The sequence below is a fragment of the Ciconia boyciana genome, chromosome 20, assembly GCF_034638445.1.
Source record: "Ciconia boyciana chromosome 20, ASM3463844v1, whole genome shotgun sequence".
Lineage (NCBI taxonomy): Eukaryota > Metazoa > Chordata > Aves > Ciconiiformes > Ciconiidae > Ciconia > Ciconia boyciana.
Window position 1 is genome coordinate 6,870,941 of NC_132953.1, and position 15,037 is coordinate 6,885,977.

At 40.6% G+C, this 15,037-nt stretch overlaps 1 protein-coding gene across 4 annotated transcripts in view; it reads left to right on the forward strand.

The window, feature by feature from the left end:
* Positions 1-15,037, forward strand: part of NCAM1 (neural cell adhesion molecule 1) — a 157,244-nt gene that overhangs the window by 123,964 nt on the left and 18,243 nt on the right. For 3 of the 4 annotated variants that reach the window (XM_072884835.1, XM_072884838.1, XM_072884836.1), the window contains exons 14-15: positions 8,724-8,848; positions 10,735-10,915. In XM_072884835.1, the coding sequence (XP_072740936.1) occupies positions 8,724-8,848; positions 10,735-10,915 (306 nt within the window). Of the gene's footprint in view, positions 1-8,723; positions 8,849-10,734; positions 10,916-14,296; positions 14,449-15,037 lie in introns of those variants that run through there. The other variant, XM_072884837.1, reaches the window with a different exon arrangement.

Genomic DNA, 15,037 nt, shown 5'->3' on the forward strand with positions numbered 1-15,037 from the left:
TGATCAAAAGCTCTGTCCTTGGAAATGTATACACATAGTAGGTTTTTCTCTTTTTTCAGTTGTTATTGTTGTTGGTATTTAGGAAGACGTTTATTTCTGCAGAGGGGAGAATACATCAATATGAAATGCCAAGGTTTGTCTTCACTGAACTGCGTGGCCTATGATTTTGACCATTTCACCTCTGCTGCTTGGACTGTTTCTGAATAACAATGTATTCCCTTTTTCTTTCCAACAGTCTTGTATCCAACAGTCTTGTGGATTCCTTCAGCTGTCCAAGTTCTGGCGCACACTCTACAATAATTTTTGTTTCTTCTTTGATTTGGTATTAATAAGCAGTGATGCGGCTGTGCCTAACACTCACAAGGTCATAACTCAGTGCTTTCTATGGTTTAATATTCTTATATTTCCAGGCGATTTTAGTGTCTCCCCAGTGTTTCTGATATATGCTGGCTAATTTAATTTTGTTTCTATTTTATTTAGTCTGTAATTCTGTTGTTGATTTTTCCCTTGCCCATTGTTTACATCAGTTTTTTAATTTTTTTGTATTTTCCATGTGACCTCCTCCACTTTCCTTTCAACCAATCATGTGCGTGCGTATCATGTGACTTTGTCATGTGGCTTGCATGGTGCTGATGATGTCGTCCACGCTGGTGAACAGAAGGTAAAATACTTTGTTCTGATTGGTTGCATAGAGTTGGGGTGAGGATTCCCCTCTGGTCAGTGACCAGGGATCTCCAAATTCCATCACTCCAAAATCCTTCTACAAGCCTTTTGGAGAAGTCGCTCACCACTGTCTGCATGTGAAGAACTCAGCTTCAGTCTTCCACACTGAGCTTGAAAAAACTTGGAGGGGAAAAAAAAAAAAAAGAAAAAACCAAGACAAAAATCTTGTGGCTCAGTCATTTGCTTCTTTCACTATCAGAATCCAACAGTCAGTATCCTAGTAAGGTTCTAAAACTTTCTCTGTCATTAACACCAATGGCAAAAATCCTTTTGCCTTTCAGGGTACCAGTGTGCCAACTACAGACTGCTAGTTGATGGGAGGTGGTGGGTAAGATGCTCAGATAACGTGAACACCGTATCTTCCGTTGCTTTAGCAACATTTTGACCCTATGCAGTATACATTTATATAGATACATATACACACACACATTCACACTACACATATTTAGTAGCCTATCAAAAGGATCCGAAATTCCCTATCTCTGAAATTTAGTTATTGGTAAGCATGTCACATGATGATTTAAGAAAGAAATTGTTCTATCATGAGTAAAACTTAAACACAGCTCGAGTGGGAACTATGTTTTTATAAAGTAGTGTATATATAGGCACGCACAGAGAACATGATGGGAGCTAGACTTCACACAATTTCCAACAGAAATACTATTGCATCCTTCTTGCCAGAGCACCTCATTCCTCCCACACAGTATCTCAGTGTCTGGCAAGGGGTTTAATCTGAACTCATTTACCAGCAACAGTTAACAGTAGCTGGTGATCTCCATGAAATCAAGAAGCAAATGATTGACCCTTGCAGCTTATGGAGTCTCCAAGTAAAGTGTGTGGTAGTGAAAACAATTTATGCAACATTGTGATTTTTACAACTTCACTTAATACTCTCTGCATAATCTAAAGGGGGGGAGGGGGGGAAATCCTGCTTTTCTGCTTCCCCAATTAAACAAATAACTTTGAAAACTAGGAAGCAATTGGCTTTTTTCAATCTGTGAATTCTGAACTCACCTTATTGTCTTGGACCACCACCATGAAAGGATTTAGGCTGGGGTTTGCCAGGAAAACAAAACTAACACCAGTAACCTTCCCACATGACTGCATGCATGGAAGCAGCCCCTCTTCCCTCTCTGGTCGAAATCCAGGAGGATTGAAGACTTGGTTGTCTCGTTTTTGCATGTTCTTCTGTTTTTGTTCCTTATTTTTGATTGTTGATGTATGCTTCTCTTGTGTGCATTCTGAAGACTCCCTACCTATTCTTTCTCACCCATGTATATTTACCACTCGTGGAGATTTTCCATCGGTATGGCTGATGTTTGTTTCAAATTGTGACACTGTAGGTCACAATCTAGTCCTATTTACATGATGGTCAAAGATTGCAGAAATCAGCTGCTTCCTTGTTCAAGTGTTGCAGAAATTACCATAGATTGCAGTTGTATTCTCTAAGCACAGCAAGGATGCAGGATCTTTCTTCCATGCCAGCTGGGCAAGGATTTAAGCTTATAGTCTAAAGTGCTACAGTTGTGTGGTAACCAATTTGAGCTGCTTTTCAAAGGTGGGCAGAAGGAACACATTTGATGGGAGCAGAGAAGAGATGTGATAAAAGGTCTCTGTCATCTGCACTGCTATCAGTTCTGGGGTCATGTGCATTCAGTGCCCTGTGACTAAGGAAAAGTTTGTGCTGCTTTTTCATATTTGCTCCCCACCTCAAGTTTTCACTACAGCTGCATCCAGTCCTGGTGCTCGTGGCACTCCCTGAAAACCAGCTAATTAAAAACACTTAGCTGCTTCTGAAATCCAACTAGATCAGACTAGTATTAGATCAAGGAAGCACTTTGAATATAAATTAAACAACCATGAAAGGATACCAGGAAACATTTACTACTTCCCTGTCGCAAGAGATTATTGGTGCTGATGGCTTAGCAGGAGTGGATAAAAAATAATTTGAAAATGTAATGGCTCAGAGCAGTCTCCTCAGCTACCCTCACGTGTAGGAGCCAGCAAGCAGTGATTCAGGCTTCAGGAGCCTGAAGAATAGTTCCTTATTTCAAGTACAGTTGGTCAGATTCATTATGAGTTACATATGAAGCCCAAAGAATGGATTGCTGAGTTTAACACTGGATTACCAGTGATGTGTACCCTGACAGGGCAGTGCCATCATAAATAATGCTTCACTTCATGCATGTACTGTCCTGTATTCTTACCAGAGCAAAGCATTGGCTTCTTCCTTTCTGAAAGTTACAAACTTGGTTGCTGGAAAAGAAAGACCATGCAGTAACACTTAGATGACTCCTGGGACCTGCACTGTAATCCAGTACAGTGCAGCAACTGAGTAGCCCTCATGGAAAGCAGCAAAATGATTGTGCTGCTTCCTAGAAAGACAGGAGGTGCAAGGCCATCTAGTCCCAGTGTCTTGTGTCTCAAACAGGCCAGCAAGATGTTTCTGGCCTAAAATCTGACATTAGGCAAACCAATGCAGCAGGATATTTTCCTGATGTCATCATTGTTTCGTGAGAAGCCAGCCGTAACGAATGTGGGGAGGGATCTAGACAGATGAGTGATGAAGACCTTGAGTCTGGTTGGGGGTTTTCTTGTGCAGCTCTTTGTGGTTGTAAAAATAAAGAAAGAAGCGTTAATGGAAAGAAAAAGTAGGTCCCCAGAGCCACAGAAGATGTGAGAGCAGAAATAGACCTAGTTTTCTAAAAGGCACTAAAGAGACTGAAGGCTATCTAATTCACAGCTTGTCATTTCTGGGCAATGGTGCCTTTGGAAGAGCCTTCACGGGGTGGATGAGTTACCTTTCAAAATATAGGACTTCATGAGCTCTCTTGAATTCAGCTCCAGAGAAGGTTTGCTCAAATATAGTTTAAATTGCAAGAAGCAAGCAGTGTGCCATGCATGTTTATTGCTTTTCTCATAGGTAAAGCACCTATTGGGTTTACTTTTTTCCTTTGCTGAAGAGTGTCCTATGGGTGAAGTTTAAATCCGTGGAAGTGGTCAAGTTCTAACAAAGTATGCAGAGTGGCTGAAACCTGTAAACTTTAAATCTTTGAGCAAAGTCCATCCCATTTCTTAAGGAGAGTAAAGCATAGGGGTGAAAATTTAAGTTACTTGTCTTCTGCCCTCCAAGGGGCTCCACTTGCATTATTGGATGCTCACTGCTGGGCTGAATGAGGTGCCATCTGGCTCAGACATAATCACTCAGCATTGTCTCACCATAGTGTGAAAGTGTAAGATCCTGCATCCCTCCTTCTGCAGCAGAGTGAATTCTAAGCAGATAAGTGTTTGTAAAATGATTATACAGCAGAAGTCTGGCATGCTTGGAGCTGTCTGCTCTCAGTAAGCTAAGTAGCAGCATCACAAGGGGGATTCTTTAAGGATCCCATATTTTATGGGTGGAATAGGCAGATTTCTGCAATATCGCCGGTCAGCTCAGTGTAAATGGGAGATCCCCAGGCATGTAGCACACCTTTGTAATGCACTTTTGCTTTTCAGCCCCTATCCTGTAGGGACGATGCATGTTCCGTGAGCATGAGTTTCTTCTCTAACCTTCTGATGACCACCTTTTCTCTTCAGCTACTGACACTTTGACTCATTATAGGGATGCTGATTCTGCTGGACTAAATTTTTCCCACTAAACTTCTTCCTCCTTTGTTTGATACTACACACTAACCCATTTTTAATTTTACAGCCCTGTATCTGGATTACATCTGCCTGCTTAAGATAAATTAAATGCTGTGTATTTATGGAGAGAAAACTAAAGTATTCTTGACCAGGGCTTGCGCTGCTATACCTGTTGGGTTTCAGCCATTAGGAGTGGTCCATATTCTCCTATTTGAAGAGAACGTTTCTCAGAGCAGAAGTGCATTTAAACTATTGGGGAAGGAAGGAGTTGGGAGCTAGAAACTAGACAATTCAAAGTGAAGAAAAGTTTCAGCAGAGAGCATAATTAATCATTGGAATGGCTGTGTATAAAGTACAGCAGCATCTCTGACATTTAAAATCTATCAAGAATAAGCATCTTTCCAAAGGATGTTCCTTCACATTTTAGTCTTGGTGCTCAATCACTGGAAAAAATTTCTAGCCTGTGTTAGCTAAGAGGTCAAATTCTATAAGTACAGTGTTTCCCTATCACTTCAAGATCTCTTTACTTATTACTAATTATCTCTCTGAGGTAAGGATGGGAAAGAGTACCAAGGAAATGTTGATCTTGTACTGTCTAGTTATCAGTGAAGCCATTCATCAAGTCTACCACAAATACAGCAACAGTTAAGCATTGCCGCTCACAGAGGTTTCAGCAGCATCAAGTGGCTCAGTGTCCAGCAAAATAAGTAGCCATGAATGCCCCACCCCCAGTTGTTACTGGGAGCTAGTTTCTTGTGTGAAAAAATGATAGAACAAGACATTTGCTTCTGGTTTCATTTAATTATTGGCTAATAGTCATGACACAATTATTGCAGTAATAGCTTCTTCAACTCAAATCAACTCAATAGTCAAAACCAGTAACCTTTGCAGCGATATTTTTCTTTTAGGATTGGGGAAAGAAAAAAATATAATTGCTTGGTTAATCTGATCTTTTCAGTATGCCTAGGTGAGGTACTTCTGCTCATCTAGAACTTGCTTGTTCCCATTTAATTTTCTATCTGCAATGTGTTGTATGCATTATGAATGCTTTCAGCATTTGTAATTCCAGCAGAAACATGGGCTAGGAAGGGCTTTTCAAATATGCAGCCTCAGTTAGCTGGCAGTAAAGGTAAAAATCCACCCTTTTGTCTATACAGTAGATTGTAAATGTGGTCATTGGTTAAACACTGAATTCTCTTGTCCTTTTTCAAGACCTGAATGGCCCTATACTATGTGAACCAGGAGAACTCCAGAGGAGTGCATAGCACCTCTTGTAACATAAACAGGAAAACCTGTTCCTGTGTGCCATCTGCTTCAAACCGCACTAGAGTTTCATGCAAGGGCAGCTCCATGGTCACCTTGAGAGCATTACCTTTGTGTTTTTAATGTACAGTCACTAAGGAACCTGTCACAGGGTGGAATACATCTCTTTAGTGTCCAGCTCATATTGTGGGAGTCTTGTAATGGGGATGTAGGCAGAGGCAAGGATTTGGAAAAGAAAAATGTAACATGGGGAAAAGGAGCATTCCCTCTTTTTATCTTTAAGAGGAGTTACTATGTTGTGAAACACAAATGTATGTATCTCACATCAAAGAGCTCTGTGGATCCATGGATTGTAATTACCTTCTTGGAACAGTTGGTATGTTAGACAGAGCATGTGTTAGCCTGCAAGAAAATCGAATTAATCTTGAAATACTGTTTCAGTCTAGGTCTTGCAGTTTTCTCACTGATGTTTCACAAAACAAACGTGCTTCAATTCTTTCTTTGGAGAGGAAGGGGGTGAAGGAAGGGCTTCAAATTACTTCTGAAGATCAACTTTGAAAGATACTCGAAGATTAACCTTTCTCTGGCCAGTCAGAAATGCATGTGCTCTCCATTAGCAGCTGAATACAAATCCAGACAGAATAGATTTAGAACTGAGAATGTTTTTTGGGTTGAAAGAAGGTCCTGTAAATTCCCATGACTGATGTTATCTTTCAAAGTTTATCTTAATACAACTACTGGGTTATTATTTCCTTTCACTTTTAAAAAGGCTTAGTTCTGTTGCATTTTACTAAAAGCTTTACTCTAGGCAACAGGCTGAGCTTTTAAAAAGTCACAAATGTTACTTCAGTGTCCTTGTTTTGTTCTCATTTGGTTACATTCAGGCTCTTAAGTCACAAATGTCACCGTTTCAGAGTTTTGGTATTGTTCTCTTTGGGATACATTCAGAACTGGATCATCTTTTAATTGTATTTCATCACACGTTAGTGCATCTGTGAGCATGTGTTCAAGAAAGCCCATTGTCCAAACCACAAGTGGCACTGCAAGTAAAGACAGAGGTGCTTTAGCAGAACTGCAGGTCACTTTGAACTAGAACAGTAAAGCTTGTGCTCAGCATTAGCAAACCTGTGCAAACGCTTGGGGCTGAAAACATTTGGGAAATGTATTTAGATTCAAGGTGCACAGCAAAACACAGGATGTGCATTGTCTGTTGTATTCTCTGTATATAAATTTCCTGTAGTCAGCTCTAAATGAGCTGTTCGCCACTCAGATGACTAAATAAAAATACTTCCAAAATGCATAAAATATGCATAATTGGTTAAATGGAGGTGTAGGAATTTTTTTGCTTTTTAACATTCAACCACTTTAATTGTTATATAAAATACCTGTAAGAATTAGGACCTTGTAATGAGACCAGCCAGCAGAGTGTAATTAATCTCAGGAGTTTGCTGGAATTGCCAACTGTAGCTGATTTGTAAGTTTTAACTTACAAATAATTGCCGTGTTGGTTTTGCTGAAGTTACCCATAAAGAAATTGGGCAGAATAGCTTCCAGAGAATAGCAGTTAAAATGGTCAGAAGTTCTTAAGACCCAGAATTCATGGCTTAAGCACTTAGACTATATCACAGAGCTGATACTAAAGAAGTCAGTAAGTACTGTAAAATGACCTAGTAAGCTTCAGCAAGATTTATGATAAATTTTGTCAAGTCTTACTGACTTTGACTAGCATTTAAACTCTTGGGGCATTTCAGGGCTGTAGAAACAATAGCTCCAACTCCAATCTCAGATGAGCATTGGCATAGACGAACCTAAGCCTTTCTTGCCTTTAAGTAAAATGGAGCAAAGCAAGTATCCAGGCACCTACAGAAAGTTAGCAGGATCTGAGCTCTCTTGTGGTCTATGTCACTTTTGAAAAGAGAGACCAGGGCTCTTTTATCCTGTAAGTTCTTTTGCTAATTTGATACTTAAGTTGTTGGGGACAGGGGGTTGTTTGGTTGATGGGTTTCTCTTTCCACAAGAACAAATAAATAGGTAATAATGCCTCTTGCATAGTAAATTCACAGGCTGTCAGAGCACTTTGGAAACAATTGATCCTTAGGGTAATATGAACAGGGAAGGAGAAAGCATGTCTCTTGAACAATTTGCTGCAGTATTTCTGAAGGCAGGGTGGGGGGTGGTGGTGTGTAAATATGTAATTGGACAATCTGTGGAATTGACTTTTGTTAGCAGAGGTGTTATAGTAAAGGTGCAAGAAGGAAGTACTTGAGTTGAGATTGAGGAACCATCCTCTGCAGATTGTGTGTGCAGGTTATGGAGGAATTGGCTAGAAAAAGTAGTTGTAGAGACATGGGTGTGAAAGGGTGGGGTTGTAAATCAGTGTGCCCTGCAGAGGCAAATGATATTTCAGTTTTCTACTGATGTCAGGGGTTCAAATGGGGAAGTGATAGCTTTTTCTTTTAAAAAAGGTTATTACAGAAGGGTGAAGGGGTCTATTTCTCTCCAGCCTGTATTCGTTGCAATTAGTTAACACCAGTGCAAGCTGAGTGAAAAGATGTGCTATTGTGATTCAGTACCATTTTTTCCACACTCATTTAAGTAAGCACACCAGTGAGTCTCTGGTCCAGCAACTATAAAACCTAAACAACATTCAAAGTGCAAACACAGGTCTGTATGACAAGCATAATGTCCCTTTTCAATGATGCTCTTTACATCTACCTTTCACAGGAGCAGCCTGCCTGTTTGCCACATACCCTATCTTGACATTTTCCAGGTGTGTCACATCAGTGTTTTACAACAAAAATAGTGAGGAACTGGTCATTGCTCTAGGATATTCTTGGGGAAGGGTGGGGTCTTTTTCACTCAGCCTCTGACTCCATTCCGGCACACACAAAAATGGTAACTTGTATCAGTGAAAACAAACTACCAAATGCAAGAAATACTTGGGTCTTGCAAATATTTGTACCCTAGACACACAGTGTCCTCTGTGTCTGGGTCACAGTGATGCTGATACCCTAGCAGCTGAGTATACTGAAGTATTTTTCTGATTTTGATGGGTACTTTTTCCCTCATGAATTTTTTTACAATTAAACATAAACCTACCATTGTTTCAGGGGAACCCAGCGCACCCAAACTGGAAGGTCAGATGGGAGAAGATGGAAACTCCATTAAAGTGAATGTTATCAAGCAGGATGATGGTGGCTCCCCAATTAGACATTATCTGATCAAATACAAAGCTGTAAGTATGACTGACGCTCAAGCCTGATTTGTATTTAGCTGTTCAGTACTCGGGCTTCACTATGCAGGCAGACAACCCTGAAGCTAAGATCTTCTAGGTGGGCCAGTACAGGAATACATGCTAAGCAGGTATGGTGGAAGCGTATAGGGTATGAGACATGACATGCACAGAAGCAACATACAAAATCCTTGTCTCTTTTTTTTTTCCCTTCACTTTGACTGTGAAAGATTATTCCTCCATGCTGTCTTCTGTAGAACTGTGAGCATATGGTAATTACATGCATTTAGTATTATTTAATTTCATATAGTTCTGAGATGGGATTGCCAGCAACAACTTAAATAGTTGGGGACCAGAGGTTCATAGTGTAGAGCATTGCCCACCTTCAGACATGTATCTAATCATAACTTTCCGTTGGTCATTGAAACTGCCATATTTGATTGAGTAATGAGTGCCAAATTATTCTGCAGATTATTGAATAAAGCCTTCAATGTAGTCAATATAGACACAGATAAAGTGAGAGATCCTATTGGAAGCAGTTTCCCTTTAGGCCTAACTTAATCAGCTCTCATTGTGAATTACCCAGGACTACAGAATACATGATTCTCTGAGCAAAACATCTAGCCCTAGTCTTGGGAAAGAACATCTATGTGATGACCAGCTAGTATTGTTGTAAGCTGAATGTGGCCCTTGTTTTGTGTTAGGTGGTATTTGATATCCCCTCCCCCGATGGGAAAATGAAGGGGGGGGGGAGAAAACCTAGTCAGAGAGATTGCTTAGCACATCCTTGAGGAATAGGACCTTGAGAGAGGGTCAATGAGAATATGAAGCTCTTCAGGGCAGCAGAAAAATTGCTAGAAGTTATTGAAACTTTCTTCTGTTGTCTGCACACTTTCTCAGTCTTAATATACCTGGGAGCAGCTCAGCTGTACCAGTTTGCTTGACCTGAAATATGGAAGCTTTCCAGCTATTAAGAAAGCAGGACAATTACTCAGTGACTGAGTCTGGCAGATGTGGTGCTGAACTACTTCCATATTGGCTATTAGTAATCTTTCCTTTATGTGCTACAAATGAACAATCCTTAGAGTAAAGTCACAGAGCAAACTTTGCACTTCAGTCTAGAAATCCCAAGAGTATTCGTTACCACCATCATTTTGTGCATTTTAGGTTACTTACAGCTTATTAGAATGGGGAGAGTCTTTGGAATGTCAAAAGGACAATCCAGTATCACAAAGCCATAAATTCCAGCAAAGACAGAAAAGTCTGTTAGCACACTCCAGTCCCAGAAAACTGCCTAAGACTGTCTCAAGGTACCTTGGCAGTGGGTTTTTCAAATTCATCTGGGCGAAATGTACATCTGGATTCCCTGAAACCGGAGTAGGAATTATGAAAGTTACTAGTTAAAAGCACCTTTTAAAATTTCTCTTAAGTGGTGCAGAATAGAATGGTAGTGGCAAGCTAGGCCAGACCCATGTTAAGAGGTAAATCTCTGTCTCTCAGGTGATTTAAATTTGATGTACTAAGACAAGAAGGAACACTCTTAAAGTGCTTTGCAGGGCAGAAACATACAGAAGTTGCAGCTTTTCCCCTCTGAAATGGAAGTAGTCTAGTGATGTGGCAAAGATGAGAGGAAGAACTGAGGTGTGGTAACACTGCAGAAAACAGGATTCTCAGCAGGAAAGAGGCTGCTTTGGTATCTCTTGTCCTCTCCACTTAGAGCCAACAGCACATCATGTTTTGCACCCCTGAATTAGCTGAGGAGCGTGTGCTTGTGTAGAAACCTCCCCACTTTTCAATTTGTTAGTTAGCCGTTACAGTGTTCTCAAAGCTGGCTACTAATGTTGTGCTGTGTGTTTTGCATCCCTGCCTGTCATCTCACTGCTCTGCAGAAGCATTCCTCAGAATGGAAACCAGAGATCAGACTTCCGTCTGGCAGTGACCACGTCATGCTCAAGTCCCTGGACTGGAATGCGGAGTATGAGGTTTATGTGATAGCTGAAAACCAGCAAGGGAAGTCCAAACCAGCTCACTATGCTTTCCGAACTTCTGCTCAGCCTACTGTCATCCCAGGTACAGCAGTCATAAGCTTTACCACTGTTTTCTGCTTCCAATTAATGCAACAGTGCTGCATCCTTTAATGTGCCTGAGTAACCCTGACAACTTGCTTGCTTGAAGCCATTATCACAATTGGTTACCCATCCAAAGCTTAGTTTTTGCCATGTACATACCTGTACTGTAGTTCATGTTGCAGTATGTACAGCATTAGCAGTACACTGTTAGGAATGCTACATGACAAATCCTTGTCTGACTGTTTACAGGGAATGTTGGCTTTTTGTATCAGGGTAACAGGATTGCCAGGTGAGAAAAGCAGTGGATAGAAAAAGCTTTCTGAAACCAGAAAGTAGGATTCCCATTTTAAACTAAAGCAAGAGACCATTCAGATCCCTGGGGCAATGCTTTTCACAATGCAGATTTCCCTTCCAAACCTGCTTTGGGCTTGCTTACTGCTCATTTGTCCATCCAGCTCAGCCTTTGGAGAAATAAAGGCGTAAGGAGTTTGCTAGCGGTTGGAAAGGGAGGGGGTTAAAATATCTCTCTGAACGTTTTTTATTAAATGAAATGGAGATCAAATTACAGTAATATTAAAACAGCACTGTTTCAATGCTGGGTAGGGCACTAGGGAAAAGTAACTAAATAGCATTAAAATGCTGCTGGAAACTCTTGTTTCAGACAGACTGTACTTATTAGCGTGCTTAAAAAGTGAGGTAGAAGCTCAAAAGCTATGAAAAACAAGCAGACCCTATTTAGCTGACATGCTAGGAATTTAGCAGTTTGCTGGAAGGTGTTGAAAGGGCAGTTAGTATTTCTTTTCTACACAGTTAGTAGTAGTGCACATCAAAAACAAAACAAACAAACAAACAAAAACCCAAACCAAACAAAACCTCAAGGATGAAATTGCTGGACTACCTGTAAATTAAAGTTCTGATTGGTTAAAGGCAGATGAATGAACTTTAAAGCTTACGAGTCAGTCAAGATTCTCACTGCACAGGCGGAGTAAAGCATATTCATGCCAAGATTGGTGCTGACAGTCTATATTGAAGGGAGTGATTTGATTTCATTCTGTCTTCTAGATTGTTAACTCAGTCTCATGTTTTTCTTCAGAACAACTAGAGAGTTTTCTTCAGTCTTTGCCTTGTACTGAGAATTCAATCCTTGGTCTGCCCCCGCTGCGCCCACTCCCTTCCTGTCTGAAGGAAACAGCTGAGACCTTGTGCAGTTTGCATGCTGAAACTCCACTTGATTAAGCCAGATAATGTTGTTAAGCATACAAATGAGTGACCTAGTTGGTTGGGGCTTGAAAAATGTGTATGGTAGGAAGAATGAGGATAAGGAGGAGGAGGAGGGAAGTGGGGCAAAAGAGAGATGGGGATGTGTGTTTGAACAAGGCTGTAGTTTTGGGTGGAAGGACCCTCAGTAACTCATTAAGCAACTTACTCTCTGATTCTCATTTTCAACAGCTCTAATACTTACTACCCTCACATATTTGAAGGACAACTGTGACTGATGTGGCAGGAGAAAGTGAGGGTAATTTGGCAAAGAGTGCCTTAAGGTCAGTTCAGAGCTGAACAGTCAAATGCGGTAGGCTGGAAACAGCAGAAAGTGGTTCCTTTGCACTGTGATATATCTCCCCAGGGAAAGTTACAAGTACCGATCAGTCTTTTTGTTCCTCCAGACTCCTTTGTGTGCAACCGTTGTTGCCTTCCTGTGCTGATTTTCTCTTTTAGCCTTTGTTACATGCCCAATGGGACAACAAAGCTACCTGGGACAGGTGGGATGTCTTGCACAGGCGTATTAGCAAATTTTGAGAACACTGTTGCCTTTGGAATACACAGTGTCCGTATTGTAGTCCATGGCAATGGGAGGAGCAACGAGCCTAGATGCCACTAAGCCCTTTAAATCCAACAGTAACATGGGCAGGGACCCTCTGAAAAAGAGCGGGGGGGGATAGGGGGAAGCCCTGTTTGTTATCACAGGTGTAACTTCATTGGCCTCTCTGAAATTATTCGTCACTTAGTCTGGTGTGAAGCATGGGAGGAATCAGGATTTGAGGCTGCCACTCAAATGTTGGACTTGGAGATGTCAGAAGCACTTTGAAAAGCAGTTGTTTCGGGATGCAAATTTGCCACAGGATTGACCTAACGGATGCAGTTGGTTCTCAAAAGAATGTGCTCTGGTTCAGGGACAAGTAGAGCACTGTGCAGTAAAATGACTACTGCTGGCTATGCTGGCTTTGTGACTCTGTTTCTCTAGGCTTTTTTCATTTTGTAGAGGACTTTGGTTTCTATTAGGCCTTCTAAGGTGTTTCCAGACCCTTTGGTTCCCTGAGCTGATCCCCAAACTAATAATGTTGGGGAAGATATTTCCAGAGGGTAGGCTAGATTTTTCTGACATGAAGTCCACAGGCCTCTATAGAAATGAAGGCAAGTATGTCAAATTGCAGTAGGGAAGAGGCTCTGTGTATTACTTTGCTTTAGCATCTCTTGTTGTTTTTATGGCATTTAGCTTTTACATTTTGATTTCAAAATGAGCTACATAGGAGCCTCTAACATGGCATTGCTCCACTTGACCATAATAGCTAGGAATTTCCTGCAGACAAAATGCGTATTTATTATGTAGAGTCCTTTGTTACCATCATCTGTACAGTGTCCTTAAAGTGGTTGGAAGGATAAGGGTATTATTTTCAGTAATAATAATAATTGCATTAGAGTAGTTTACAAACAGCTGGAAGGCTAAATGGAAAAGTCAGTCCTGTATTCTCTGAGACAGTCTTCTCCAGGGTTTTAGTCACCTGGATCTATTATCCAAGTCCTTGGTACAACAGGCTTTGGGGGAAGGACTTGGACAGGCAGGTAGATTGTCTGCTATGCAAAAGCTTTTTTTTTTTATTTTTAAATGTGTAAAAGGCAGTGTTGTCCTTTCAAATACCAGTTAACCATTTTCTTGTGTTTCTCACTGAGCCTTCTGTTCCATCATTTTTAATCTCATTTGCTTGCAAACCCCATAAACCCTGACTTGGACCCTGCTCTGCGGCTTTGGACATTGCTGAGCTTCTGAACCGGCCCTTTTGTCGGTGTGAATGTGCTAATGCTCTTCTTAAACCTTTGGCCATTTTAATTTATGAAATTAAATAAACCTTTGATTCTTATGTTTTCTATATTTATGACCTAATTTTTTTTATCTATTTTTCTCTCTTTCTCTCTTTCTTTCTTTTTCTTCCTCGTCCTTTCTTCCCTGCCCTCTCCCTTCTTCCCCTTATTCCTTTCCTATGTCTGTCGTCATACATGTCACCTTGGATCTCACGGGGAAACATCCACGCTTGCCACATGCACCAAATTTGTTTTTAAACAACCATATTTTCCCCTCCTGGGAACCATTGTCTGGCACCTGCAGCGACCTTGGGAAGTCCATCAACGTCGTCCTCCTTTGTTTCATTGCTTCTTTCTGCAGTGACTCTGCTTTTGCTCTGTTAGAAACTTAAAATAAAATAAAGCAATATTTGCTTGAAAAGGCCTGGGTCCCTCCAAGGTGTGAAAGCAGATAACTTTGATTCAGAGGATCATATCAGTTCAGAGAAAAAAAAAAAAAAAACAAACCCACAAACAAAACCACCAAACACAGAACATTAAAAAAAAAAAAGGTTTAATTTGAAAGAGTCAGTATTTTGTAACAAGGAAAAAAGGTTTAAGCCAAGTTTTTTTTTCTTCAATATTTTTTGTTACTTGTAATGAATTTGCCCTTTTTAATGGATGTAAAGAAAGACTTGTTGTTGTTTGCTTGCTGTTTTTCATCACAGGAAGGTACAATATTGAAAGCCTTTTAAGATGCTGCTTCTTACTGATTTCTCTGCACATCTGGTGCTGATCACCACTGTATTGTGCAAAAGGTTTCTAAAGCCCCATCCACAAATCTAAACCCACAGACTATAAAAAGAGAAAGAAGATTTGTCAGAGATAATCCTACTGGTTGCCCAAATGTCTCTGTGGGCTTTTGCATGTGGATTCAAATTTATGGCCATTAGAATGTTTTCCTGATGTGGTGGTCTGAATATAAACATCTTGTGGGTATTATGCTGAAAAGATTTCTTTCTTTCTTCTTTATGTGGTTGAATCCTTGCGACTTCATTGGCCCCTT